General features: G+C 38.3%; 1 protein-coding gene across 1 annotated transcript in view; it reads right to left on the bottom strand.

Annotated features, from left to right (window-relative positions):
* Positions 1 to 1792: 1792 nt before the first annotated feature.
* The window catches only part of LOC131622378 (uncharacterized), a 31999-nt gene continuing 20429 nt past the window's right edge, over positions 1793 to 13362 (bottom strand). The window contains exon 2 of the mRNA XM_058893405.1: positions 1793 to 4998. Coding sequence (XP_058749388.1) covers positions 1793 to 4998 — 3206 coding nt within the window. The remainder of the gene's footprint in view (positions 4999 to 13362) is intronic.

The raw sequence follows: 13362 nt of genomic DNA, 5'->3' as shown, positions 1-13362 counted from the left end.
TAAGTGGTGTTTCCACAACATTCAAGGCCAAATCTATTGTACTTTTAGAAACAATAAAATAGTTAGTTGCCCCTAAGTCAATTAATGTTAATAGCTCTCTATCCTCCACAGTCACTTATACTTTGAAAGATTTGTTAGAGGTAAATCCATTTCTACTTTGCATAGACAATTGCAAAGTCTGCAATCCCTCCAATACCTCTCTAATCATCTCTAGTGTCTCCTCTACTACCTCCCCTTCTTCCTCCTCACCACTACTATCTTCACATAATTTCAAGCTCGTGTATTTGAACTTGCAAATGTGCTCCCTATTCCACTTGTCTCCACATTTGAAACGCATCTCATTTTTACTCCTTTCCTCCAGTTTTGCAGGTTCTAACCTCCTCTCTTTGAATCTTTCATTCCCCTTTTAATTCTCCTTTCTAGTTCCTCCAAGCTCCCCAAGATACTTGATCCTAAGGGTGCCACCCTTTTCCCTCCATGAACTATTCCTCTTCGTGAGCACGTCATTTTTTTCCTCAATGAGCAAAACTCTGTCCATCAACTCAGCTAAATCCTGGCTCTTATGAAGCTTCAATTCAGCCTGGATCTCTTCCTTCAATCCATTCAAAAATATGGAATCCAACATCACTCTTTCCTCCCTCCTTAATGGTGCTACCATTATTTCAAACTCAACAAGGTCCCATGGGATTATGTAGAAGCCATGGTTGAAAACGGCGCATCACTGCTATCTTAAATTTGTCTCATATTCTCAATGGTGCTTGCTTTTCCCACCATTGATACCAGTTCAACGCCTTATCCTCCAACGCTAACACCACTACGTCCATTTTTTCTTGTACCCTGACTCCGTTCAACTAGAAATATCGTTCTATGCGTACCAACCACCGATACGCATCATCTCCTTCCAACAACGGAATCTCCAGCCTTCGCATACTCCCAAAGAATCGTGCATGAACTCCACCCCCGTGATGGAAATAGTGTTGTCGCGAGTCGTGCAAAATCGTACTATGATCGCTCCATTCCTCCTCTCCATCATCGTCATCACCTCTCACCCTTGAACGACCATGTCTCCCTTGATTTTGCGCTGGTTGCTCTTGAATCAAATGACGAATCTGCTCCACCGTGACTTATGATCGTGATTGTTGCTCCACCACCAGCTGGCGAATGTGTTCCATCGTTCCTTCAAAATAGCTCATCCTCTGCTCCATGATATCTACTTTATTTTCCATGATGTTGCGTGTAATGACCATTCACTAACACGCAACCAAGACTCTAGATACCAAATTGATAAGATCAATTTAGCATATTCAAGGAATAATAACAACAGCACCCAGAAATTAGGATAAAAAATAGATGATTATTATGAGAATCTACTATATTTCATATGGGATCTGGTAAATACAATATAGATAGTATGAAATAATGATTGAAGAGAGAAAAGTGGGTAGGCAATTTCAAGAGGTCTTAAGTCTCCAAGGAATTCAATACCAAATCAAGCATACTTACACACTGAATCTAGCCTTGCATTTATTTCCCTAGATCTAGATTCTCTCTCCACTCTATTATTGCCACGTGGCTCATCCATGTACTGCCTCTAACAAAATTTTTTTATTTTCCTTTTAGCCATCTTTCAGTGTTCTTTTGTAAACTTTGTCAAATCTACTAAAAACATGTAAAAAAATGAATGTAGGCATCACCATTTTCTTCGGCTTATAGAGCACAATATTGAAATATCCTCCGATCAGACAAGAGTGCTACATTCAAATATTTTTTTTTATGGAAACACAAAGATATATTAAGAAAGGACCGAATTGGCCAAAGATACACGAATCTTCTCAATCAGAGGGATAACACCTAACCACGTGCGAGATCCAACCAACTTCCCAATGCCCACCATATTATGAGCATCAGTATTAGACTCTCTACCAATGAACATGACAGAAGAAAACTTAAAATGATTACAAAGCAAACAACAATCTAAGACAATGGGCTCAATATCCGGCAAGGAGCACACTCCATTAACGCAGTCAACCACCCCAAGCGCATCCGACTGGAACATCACTTCCTCGAGGTTGAAATCATTAGCTAGCTGCATTCCCCACCGAATTCCAAGCGCTTCAGCAGCATCCGGATTGACGAAACTGGGAAACCTCTGAGTCGCAGCAAGCAAAATGCCATGCTTGGCAGACTTAATGACACAACCAAGAGCAACTGTCCCTCCCTCAAAACAGCCTGCATCTGTTTGGATAATCCACGCATTACCATACGAATTTTCAACCAGCGCCGGCATTAGACGATCCATAGTAACAGACCTGCTGCAATCAAACTCAGTTACAGAGAGCCACACATCTTTGGCAACAAGCATAGAACAAGGCCGAACCTTGTTGAAGACGGCATCATTCCTGGCTTTCCAAACCTTCCACAGACCAATACAAAGCACTTGGCACAACCTGGTGTCCTTGTACCTAAAAGTCCTCAACAACCAAACCATAACATCATCAACAGGCGGGATCCTTATTCCCAACGGGGGCGCGAAGAGCATTCTTTTAATAAAATCACAACGCAGGAAAAGGTGAGCAGCCGATTCAGCCTCTTCAAAACAAAGAGGGCAAGAGGGGTCTAGAGAGATACCTTTCTTGCAAACGTTCGTCCGTAACGGTAAGATGTTTTTGACCAACCTCCACAAAAATTCCTTAATTTTATTCCCAATAGGCGTTTTCCAAAGCAACTTCCAAAAGCCATCTTCATCACGAGCTGAAGGTCCAGGGCTGTTGCTCCGTCTGGCATTTCCCAGGAGGTGATACGACGTTTTGACCGAGAAATCTCCGTGTTTCTCAGCGTTCCACACTAGCTTATCTTCCAACACCACCCTAGAGATGGGAATAGAGGCAATATGAGCAACATCACTCTCTCCAAACAACTCTTTCAAGGAGTCCATCTTCCAACAGCAAAGGTCACTATCGATAAGGGAACTGACCATCATCTCATTGTTTAGCGGAACCAAAGGACTAAGGGGCTTGAAACTTGGTAAAGTAGGAATCCAATTATCGGTCCAAACCTTCACCCGCTCTCCGTTCCCTATGCGCCATCTAAGACCCCTCAAAACGGCATCTCTAGAGCTATAGATACTCCTCCAGGCGTAGCTTGGTTTGTAACCCAAGCCTGCTTCCGCAATAGAACTACGAGGATAATACCTTCCTTTGAAAAACCGCTCCACTAGAGATCCATCTCCCTGCCAAAGACGCCAGAATTGTTTACTCAAGAGGCTGGTATTAAAATCCCTGAAGCCACGAAAACCCATACCGTCGTCACTTTTTGATCGAGCCATCTTGTCCCAACTCATCCAGTGAATTTTCCTCTCACCTTCTTTAGCTCCCCACCAAAACCTGGATATCATTGCTTCAATCTCATCACAGACACAATCAGGGAGTTTATAACAACTCATAATGAAAGTCGGAATCGCTTGTGCCACAGCCTTGATAAGAACTTCCTTCCCTGCCTTGGACAAAAAACCTTCTTTCCACCCCTTAACCTTTTTCCACACTTTCTCCACAACCAAAGAGAACACAACTTTTTTAGATCGACCAAAAACTACCGGGAGCCCCAAGTACCTCGTATGGCTGTCCACGGCTTTGAATCCCAGCTTCCTACGGATAACCTCCCTAGCCGCTTCGTTGACGTTGCTACTGAAAGAAACTTCAGACTTTTCGAAATTGACAACCTGCCCTGAAGCTTGTTGATAGGTTTGGAGAAGTTGGAGAATTCTGTCCGCTTCCTCCTCACTGGCTCTAGAAAAGAGAAGGCTGTCGTCCGCAAAAAACAAGTGGGAAATAACCGGAGCTTTCCTTGCCACCTGAATACCATGGAGGTCCTTTGAGGTAGCAGCTTTATGTATCATACCTGAAAAAATGTCAGCACAAAGGATAACCAAATACGGTGACAACGGATCCCCTTGACGGAGACCCCTTGCCGGAGTGAACTTCCTACTCGGATGGCCATTAACAAGGATCTGGTAAGACACAGAGGAGATGCAACGCTTGATAATCTGAATCAGCCCCGTAGGGAAATTAAAAGCTTCTAGGGTCCCAACCACGAAGTCCCACTCGATACGATCATAGGCCTTGGACATATCCAGCTTCAACGCCATAACCCCTTTTTTTCCAGATTTTTTGTTCTTCATCCAATGGAAGCAATCCATGGCAATAAGAGCGTTGTCAGTAATCAACCGGCCTTTGACGAAAGCACTTTGCTCCTCACTGACAATTCCAGGCAGCAGCTCCTTCAAGCGATTAGCAATAACTTTCGTGACTATTTTCATCACGACATTGCAGAGACTAATAGGACGGAAATCCTGAGGGAGCCTAGGATGTTTAATCTTCGGAATAAGAGCGATGAAGGTCGAATTAATCAAAGTGGGGTCTTGATCGTTGTTGAGAATACCCAGGACAGCATTAGTGACTTCACAGCCAACAATGTTCCAAAATCTTTGAAAGAACACAGCCGGTAATCCGTCAGGACCAGGGGCTTTGTTAGGATGCATTTGGAAAACGGCCCTCTTAACTTCTTCAGCAGTGAAGACCAGATCACACCAAGCTTTTTGATCCTCAGAAAGTTTACCTTGACAATTACCGCACGTTTCAAGAATATTTGAGGGATCAGAGGAAGAGAAAATTCCTCCAAAATATTCAAGCAGGATCCTTTCACAGTGCACCGGGCCACTCCACCATTTACCTCTTGCATCCATGAGTTTCTTAATCCTATTAGTTTGCCTCCGTTGATTAGCCTTGTAATGGAAGAACTTTGTGTTTCTATCTCCCCCTTTGAGCCACACCGCTCGACTCCGTTGCCTCCACATGGTCTCTTCTAAAATCAGGAGCTTGTTTCTTTGAGCTTCAAGGGCTTTGTAATTGTCCATCTCTCTAGGATCCTCAGACCACCTTCTTTCTTCTTGAAGCAACTCTTCAATACGCTTGAGCTCTTTTGCTATATTCCTGTAGCAACCTGCCCTAAAAATTAAAGTTTTAGAGTCGCCACCTATTCTGAAGGGCGAATAGGAAACCCTACGCAGTATAAAGATCAGGGTAAGATACTATATTCAGGTCGAGGGAAGGTGTTAGGCACCCTCAACCCTTTCCTAAAGGCTAACATCTCAAAGATAAAGGTTTATGGCAAGGTTTATAAAGAAAGGTGACAGAGAGTAATAAGAGTTAAAGGCTAATTATTTGAATATGATTAGAGTTTGGAAGAGGGGGACTCGCCTTGTTGCCAAGTGCCTACGTACCTCCTTATGGAGGATCAGAGTCTACGTAGTTCGGGGACATGGTTGTATGCTTAGGATTTGAATTGAAAATGTTTGAAAGTTGTTTGAAGGCTTTTTGAATGGCCTGTCGTAGAGGATGAAGATCCGTAATTTGATTTGAAGTGTTTTGAATGTTTTTTAGATGTTTGGGCGTACAACCCTGATTTGATTTGTACTATTAATCGCGATGATTAATAGGTTTGATCACCATAATTAATAGATTAGTGGGGATTGCTAACAATTTTAATCGATAGGTTCGATTATCACTAATAGAAAATAGATGTGTTTTTTAGAATTTAATTATTATCGTTACCCCTCATAATCAATAGATTTGATTACAAATAATAACAAATTTGATAAAGAGGAAGTGCTAATCATCATAACCAATAGATTTGGTTAAAACCATTTAGCAAAATAAATTATTTTAATTTATAGGATTTGATTAATTAAATTAATCGATTATTAATCATCGCGACCAATAAATTTAGTCGGAACTGTAATACGGTGAACTGACTTTTTAATAATCGGAATGTCGCGGTAAGCAAGAGTCGCCACCGACTTTTATTTTATCCAAACTATATTCGGAAAGGCAAAAAGAAACAGAAAAAAACCTTTTAAGAAATCTGAGTTCGGGGGGTAATTTATGCAAAGGGAAGGTGTAAGGCACCCTTTGCATCCATGGTTTTCCATGGGCTCTTAATTGCTTTGCTTGCTCATTTGTTTAGAAAGTGTAGATGAAAGAGATAGGGATTTTAGCTTGCGAATAAGCGTTGCCCTTTTGAAAAATTATGAGAAAGAATATAATAAAAAGGTTTGAGCATTGCAAGGCAATTAGGGGCAATTACCTTAAACTCAGATGATAGGTCTCTTTTTGCCTTTCAGAATGAAAGGGTCTATCCTTGCCATAAGAGGGCAGGAAGCCTTTCGTTTGGAGGTTGAAGGGTCATCGAAGCATCCTTTGCCATAAGACTGTCCCATGCCATAGAAGGGCAGGTAGTCTAAGGCAAGGATCAGAATAAGCCATTTAGTAGGCAGCCAGAAGATACCTCAGCCTTTTTTCGTAGGCAACTTCCGAGGGTCGAGGTCATTTGTGTATCGAAGACAGCATCATTTAGGGTCGTGACCTTTTTATCGAGGCAACATGGCTGAGGTATCCTCATATTCGAGGGACGTGGCTTATTCTGCAAAAAACACAAAGGCAACAGGCAACAGGCAACAAGGCAACAAAGAGGTTACCCCAAAAGGGTGCGTGTGTGCAACATTCACGTGATTATATTCATATATTTATCTTTTAATTAGTTATTCTAATTCAGTTTAAGGCTTGCACTCCCTAAGATTACTAACCACGCAGTATATAAAGCAATAAAGGGAAGGGGGAAAATGAAACCAGCGGAGGAGAGGGGAATTGTTACCAGCGGATCCCTTAATAGGGTTTGGCATAAGTAATAATAAAATAAAATAAAAGAAGAAAATATTTAGGGTTACCAATGACGTAGCTTTGGCATTTGACAAACCCTGAAAGAAAGAAAAAATGGCAAATAAAAGAGGGTGAGTGCATTATCGGTTCGGGGACAATTAGGGCTAACCCTAATAAAATAAAAGATAAATAAATTAATAATGAATAATAAATAATACTTAGCTTCGATTCGAATTTGATCTGACATGGTTGACAGTCGGAGGAAGCCTCGAAGTTACCCTGAAAGTAGCAAGGCAAAGACAGAAAACAGATGGAGTGAGTGTATGCACAGTTCAGAAATATAAGGGCAAACCCTAAAATCAAAGGAAACAAAATAGACTTTTAAAAATAAATAGGGTACTTAGCTTTGTGAAGGGTGTGGCGCGTCGTCGGAGGAAACCCTGTTGCTAACCCTAAAAAGAAAATACACAAAGAAAAGATTCTTCAGTGTATAGCAAATTCTTGTAAATATTAAATCGGGTGAAAATTGAATTGAATAACAATCGGATTTAATTAATTATTGGTCTTCGAGCTAATTAATTAAATCGATCAAAAATGAAAATATAGATTTTTAAAAGGTCAAAATATATTTTAATTGATTAAACCAAAATTAATTTATGAATTAAAACAATTTAAATACATTTTAAACTATTATTATTATTATTACTATTTTTTAATAAAATCGAGGAATCGACACTTATTATTTAAAAAAAGGTTTTTTAGGATTTTGTAAAGAAAAAGAAAATATTTATATGAAATTTATATATATAAATATACAAAAAAGGATTTTATGTAATTAAAAAAAAAGAAAAAGAAATTAGAACTTATCTTGATTCAGTGTGGTGTGTCTTGAGATCCATGATGCACCGTCAGCTCTGGATGCGTTGGATTCTGGACGCTGATGATCAGACGGCTGATGGTGTGGGGAGTAACGTAGGCCAGTATAGGATGGATGCGCTGGATCCGTTTGTAGGTGTTTTCAAGAAAGTATCACAAAAATAATGTAAAGAGCAGGGATCGAACCCCTGCCTTATGAGTCAACAGCTTGAGGTAACGCTTTAACCACTAGGCCATGCTTCAGTTCCTGTTAACGAAACGACGCGCAAGTAACATATTCAAAGATGAATTGATCAAAATTTTAAAACAGAATTCGCGCCAGGGACTTATCTTCTTCTTCGTTGGGAATTTTCTGCAACAGACGTGTTTTAGGCCACGGTTTTTCACGTGTTCCCTTAGACCTGTAACCATTGAAAATCCACAATACATAATATAAATTCAAGATAAATGCATAGAACGAATCGGATTCGCCTCCTGATCATGGCTAGAGTCATAGTTTCGTCTAATTTTGCTCGGTTTGCAAAGCCCCAATTTAGAAGCTTTGAAACCTAACAATGGCGGATCCCTTTATCTGCAATCAAAATCGAATCAAACGGTACAGATAGCTTCCTAACAAGATTATAAACATAACCACGGATTTAAATACGATGTATGAAGTGCATATGAGCGAATTCGGATTCAAAATTTTTGGAAGCAAACCGTGGCTATGGAGATGCGTTGATGTGCGTTTTGGTCGATGAGGAAGATTGGTTCACGTTCAGAACACCCTAGGGAGTCGATTAGAATACTCAGAATGCCTCGCAACAAGCTCCAACTGCAAAAACGCGTTTGGCTTCTTCCTTGTTTTTTTGTTCTTGATACGGCCTCTTAAGGTGCAGAAAAACCAACCCCTTGCATTTGGTCTTGTTCAGGCATATATAGAGGTTGAATTAGGTCAACATAACTGAACCAAATCTCCTTGAATCTAGAGATTGCATTTGATCACAAATCATCTTTCAAATTTTCCAAAATTGGCCAAATTTGCATCAATCTTGTGCCAATCATTTGTTCACGAAATTTGTGAGATAATATGGAGTAAATACTGATTGGAATTGATAATTACAAAGCCCATGGCCAAACATTTGATTTTTATTGATTTATATAACTTTTAATCATTATTTAAATGAATAAAAAACCATATAAAATCAAGTAAAATTTACTAATTCGTGGAAATTGGTCTTGATAACTTAGATAACTTGTGGACCAAGATTGAAGCTTAAAAAGTTAGGCCCATTTACAAGAAAATCCAATTTGAACCCTTTTTACTTCATATTTTTTCTTCAAAATCGCCCAACTTTGACAAGGCATATCTCTCTCAATTTTTAAGCTGTGAATGAGTTCTAGGACTTTTGGAAACCTCAAGATGTCCTCTACAAGCCAATTTGGAAGCTTTTTCCCGTTTGAAGAATTTATCTTGATGATATTGGCTTTGACAAAAAACTGCTTTCGGTTGACTTTCGAAAGAGGACCTATAATCTTTTGATCCATATCTCTCAAATGAAGCGTTTTTAGACTTGGCATGTGAGAGACAAAATTGTAGAGAATTCAATTTCCTTCAAGATGAGCTTTGGATGGAAAATTTCTGATGTTCCATGTAGGAGTTATGGCTGGTCAAAGTTTAGTTGACTTTTCCTATGCAAAACCCTAATTTAGAAACTTTTTGATTTATTGATTTTTGTTCTTTCCTTTGATGAAACATGATCAATTCTTGATCAAATGGTGAATGATACTTCAATATGAGGATCTTGACAAAAATTCAGGGGTTTTGACTTTACTTTGACCACAGTTGACTTTTAGGTTAAGATAGTCGACTGTTGACCTAATCAGGATTTGAGGGACTAAATTTGCTCTGTTTGACTTGAAACTTTATATGGAGATACTTTGGGATGTTAGTGACCCTATGGAACCACCTTGAGCCATTGATTCAATGATTTTCCTCTGAATTATTCAAACCCTAGTTTAGAACTTCTGTGTGGGAGACTGTGTTTTGGAGCTTTGTCTTTTGATTTGGTTTTGTGTATGAAAAATAGCATGGGCAAATTTTGGGGTATGACAGGAACGAATAATAATTTAAATCCTAATATTTGGCCAAGGGCAAATGGGATTGAGCGAACCCTAATGCATTATGACTTTCTAGGGTTTTTTTGTGATTTGTGATAGTTAAAGTTAATTAAAATTAATTAAATCGAACAAATCGGGAAAATAATCGGAAAAACCCTAATAGTCCTAATTCTAACTTATATTATTCTAATTTTTAATTGAATGAATTAATTAAATCTAATCATAATTAAATAACTAGTAATCCAAATAATTAAATAAAAAATAAAAACAATGTATAAAAAAACCTGGCTGTGATCCCATGTTACTAGTCTTTGAGGCTCCATGATGAGCATGCACATTTTGGTGCGTTTGATCTGATCCGGATACGATCCAATGGCCAGGATGACGAGGATGTACCGTGAGCCACACTTGGGCATGCACACTGAAACTTATGGCAATTGAAACACAAGAAAATAAAAAATAAGAGATCCCTAGCCAGGGATCGAACCGGTGACTCAATGGGTCATAAACACAAACGCCTCCGCTGGGACACCATATCCTTGCTGTTCATTTTATGATTCCAATGCTAAATATATAAAAGAAACGAACAAAAATCAAAATAAAAAAAGGACGCGCGCGGAGCTGCACAGCTTCTTCTTCTTCTTCGCGATATCGTTACTATTGCACACACACCGTGGCCTATGTAAGATGACTCTGAACCTGTTGGATGCCTATGGAGGACGAGTCAGCTTCAGGGATGCTCCAGGGATGTATTTGAATCCTCGAAACTCTTTAAATTGGCCTGCCACTTTGAATTCGAAATTGATTTTTTTCTTTGAATTTCCAAGAACTCCACTATGGCTTTTGGCTGCAAAATCCTCTCTTTTCTGTCTGCAATTCTTGTACATATATATATGACAGCATCCTAGGTTAACCCAATTAATTCTTGATTGAATCTGATTCAAATCTGATTGGGATTTGTTGTATTTTTAGAATGATTGGATTTGAAGAAGTTGAAGATGCAGGTTTGGATTTTGGCATGTTTGGATCCTTTTCACGTTACTATTTGTCTCTCTTTCATTTTTATTTAATAAAAACTCTTGATATAATTATAATGGACAAATAAAAAACCATAGTATAATAATAATAATAGTATATAATGATAATATGAATCTAAAAATAATAACAATAAGGTAAATCAATTCTAAGTAAAAGTAGAAATAATAACTATAAAAATAAGAAATAAAAATATTATCAAACTAATAATTACTAAACTTAAAAATAATTTAGAACAAACAATTATATAAATGAATTTGGATTAGTAAAGATAAACTTATTTTAAACTAAACAAATATTTTAAACAAGCTATTTTAAAAGGCTAATGTTAGTAAAATTAAACCAAACTCTCATAAAATCAAAGTTAAAAAATAAAAAATAAAAAATTAAATGTTAGGATGGGCAAATTTTGGGGTATGACAGCTGCCCCTGTTCAATCTTCTTGAACCTGAAGAGGTAGAAGATGATTGGACACTGAAATGCCCTGAAATTTGCTTGCGTAGAGAAGGAGTTCTGTGGGAGATGGATTTATAGATGCCACATGTTTGCCTGGCAGGGCACTTGTCTAAAGCATATGCTTTTCAGACCTGTATCATTTGATTGCATCTGCGGAGAGAGGAAGTAATGTCTTACCTAAGACTACCTGAAGAGGTTCCTGAATAGGGTATATCGAAGGTTGATGCGAAGGAGCTTAGGCTTTTGAACAATGCTTAGGCAGAATGTCCTGGATAAGACTAACTGAGGAGTTCTATAAAAGAACTAGGTATATCTTAGAAAAGATTGGATAAACATTTTAAGAAAGCTACCTAGAAAGGCATGGTGTGTCTTTAACAAGACTGTCCTAGATAGGCTGAGATGTGTCTTAAACAAAATTCACTTGGAGAGGTTTTTAGACGGAGATGGGATATCTTAAACAAGATTAACCTAAAGAGGTTCCTGGAAAGGAAATGAAAACGTCTTAAACAGTATTACCTAGAAAGGTATGATATGTCCTACACAAGACTAACCTAGAAAAGGTTTTTTTTGAAAAGGATGTAATACGTCTTACACAAGACTCACTTGGAAAGGCTCCTAGATAGGATACGAGATATCTTAAACAAGATTTACCTAGAGAGGTTCCTATAAAGGATAAGATATGTTTTAAACAAAACTAACTAGAAAGGTTTCTATAAAGGGAATGATGAGTTTTAAACAAAACTATCTAAAAAGATTCCTATAAAGGATATAAAATGTTTTAAACAAAATATCTAAAAAGATTCCTATAGAGGATATGAAACGTTTTAAACAAAACCATCTAAAAAGATTCCTATAAAGGATGCGAAACGTTTTAAACAAAACTCTCTAAAAAGATTCCTATAAAGGATATGAAACGTTTTAAACAAAACTGTCTAAAAAGATTCCTATAAAGGATGCGAGCGTTTTAAACGGAATTACCTAGAAAGGTTTGGGATATGTCTTAAACAAGACTGCTTGGGAAGGTTAGGATAGTTATCTTGGACAAGACTACCTGGAAAGGTAAGAAACTGTTTGATTGCTTCTGGATTGCCTTTGAAGAAAGACTTGGAATGAGGTATTAGAATTGTATCTGTTAAGATTGAATCATTGATACGATCGTATTTGCACTGTAATTGGATGATAACATCCTTTTGAACATGAAGTGACCTGAAAAGGCAGCGTTAGTTTTATGCAATGTCATGATGCATGTGTCATGTAATGAGATTCTCAAAATAAATGAGAATTATGCATGTATGCTTATCCCACACTGTGGGATGTAAATAGTACAGGCGTGGGAAGATCAATTATGCAAGAATGTTCCTTGTATGATACCAGTGTGACTTCCCGAATATCAGAAATTTTGAGAGACGTGCCCCTTAATCTGAAGGAGGGACCTTTAGAGAGAACTCGAGTTTCACCATGTCTTGCCTGATATGCCTTGCCCCAGTGTTTGAATTCTTGAAAGATATGCCCCTAGTTAATAGGGTCCTTGATTGTATGCCCCTATTTTAGGAAAACCCTCTGGATGTGGTTTCCCCATTCAAGAGTCTTTATCAGGAATGATCGTCTTTGATTAGACCAATTTTGAGGTCTCCTTGATGCTAAGTGTTGATTTGAATGTGAAGTAGATGCTTTTCAGAATGAGTCATGCATTTCGATCGCGTCCGACGGACAGTGACTTGCTGAGTACTCAGAGTGAGATGATGTCTTCTACAAGACTACCTGAAGAGGTCCTTGGAAAGAAATGGGAGATTGTCTTAAATAAGATCGCGCTTTAAACAAAGCTCAAAGGGATGTGTTTGTGCAGAGGGTCAAAATATTCCTATAGCGGATAGAGACTGTTTTTAAGGAGTGTGGGGTTTTAAACAAAACTGAGGAAAAACATCTTGAAGAAGGTCACCCTAGAAAGGATGGTGAACTGTCTTAGAGAAGACTCCATAATTTAAACAAAGTTTGACAAGGTTTTTGGAAGCATAAGAGAAGTTTGAATATGTCTACAAAAGACTAACTGAAAAAGTTAAGAGATGTCTTACAGAAGACTACCTAGAAAAGGTTCTTAGAGAGGAATATGTCTTAGAGGAGACTGTCTGAAAGGGTTTGAAAATAGAAAGGATAAGAAGATGGGTCTTAAAAAGACTATCTG

The sequence above is a fragment of the Vicia villosa genome, unplaced genomic scaffold, assembly GCF_029867415.1.
Source record: "Vicia villosa cultivar HV-30 ecotype Madison, WI unplaced genomic scaffold, Vvil1.0 ctg.000029F_1_1_3, whole genome shotgun sequence".
NCBI classification, from domain to species: domain Eukaryota; kingdom Viridiplantae; phylum Streptophyta; class Magnoliopsida; order Fabales; family Fabaceae; genus Vicia; species Vicia villosa.
This window is presented reverse-complemented; position numbering and strand designations above follow the sequence as displayed.